The 310-nt window shown below is 63.2% G+C and overlaps 1 protein-coding gene across 1 annotated transcript in view; it reads left to right on the top strand.

Annotated features, from left to right (window-relative positions):
• LOC119592746 (alpha-1-inhibitor 3-like) overlaps positions 1–310 on the top strand; it is a gene marked incomplete at its 5' end in the record, with an annotated part of 26,706 nt that overhangs the window by 1,988 nt on the left and 24,408 nt on the right. Inside the window, 1 exon segment of the mRNA XM_037941681.1 lies at positions 69–307. Coding sequence (XP_037797609.1) covers positions 69–307 — 239 coding nt within the window.

Genomic DNA, 310 nt, shown 5'->3' with positions numbered 1-310 from the left:
CCCTGCCACCCCCTCCCTCCGCCCCTTCTGCATCTACTCGTAAGCCCGACAAGACCCTCCCTCGGCAGGACGCGTCGAGACCTGCTACGAGGTTTTCCTTCCCGAGGCAGATCAGTTCGACGGCAAGCTGCGCGTGAGTGGGCGTGCGGGCGGGGTGGACTTCGAAGACACGCGTGACATCCTGCTTTCGAGGAACCGGAACCTGACCTTCGTGCAGACGGACAAGTACCTCTACCAGCCAGGTCAGGAGGTCAAGTTCCGCGTCCTCACGTTGCAAGGATGGCAGGCGAAGGTGGCCACGGACCCGGTA

This window comes from Penaeus monodon, chromosome 30 (genome assembly GCF_015228065.2).
Source record: "Penaeus monodon isolate SGIC_2016 chromosome 30, NSTDA_Pmon_1, whole genome shotgun sequence".
In the NCBI taxonomy this organism is placed as follows: domain Eukaryota; kingdom Metazoa; phylum Arthropoda; class Malacostraca; order Decapoda; family Penaeidae; genus Penaeus; species Penaeus monodon.
The sequence above is the reverse complement of the archived record's forward strand: the minus strand, read 5'-3'. Positions and strand labels throughout refer to the sequence as shown.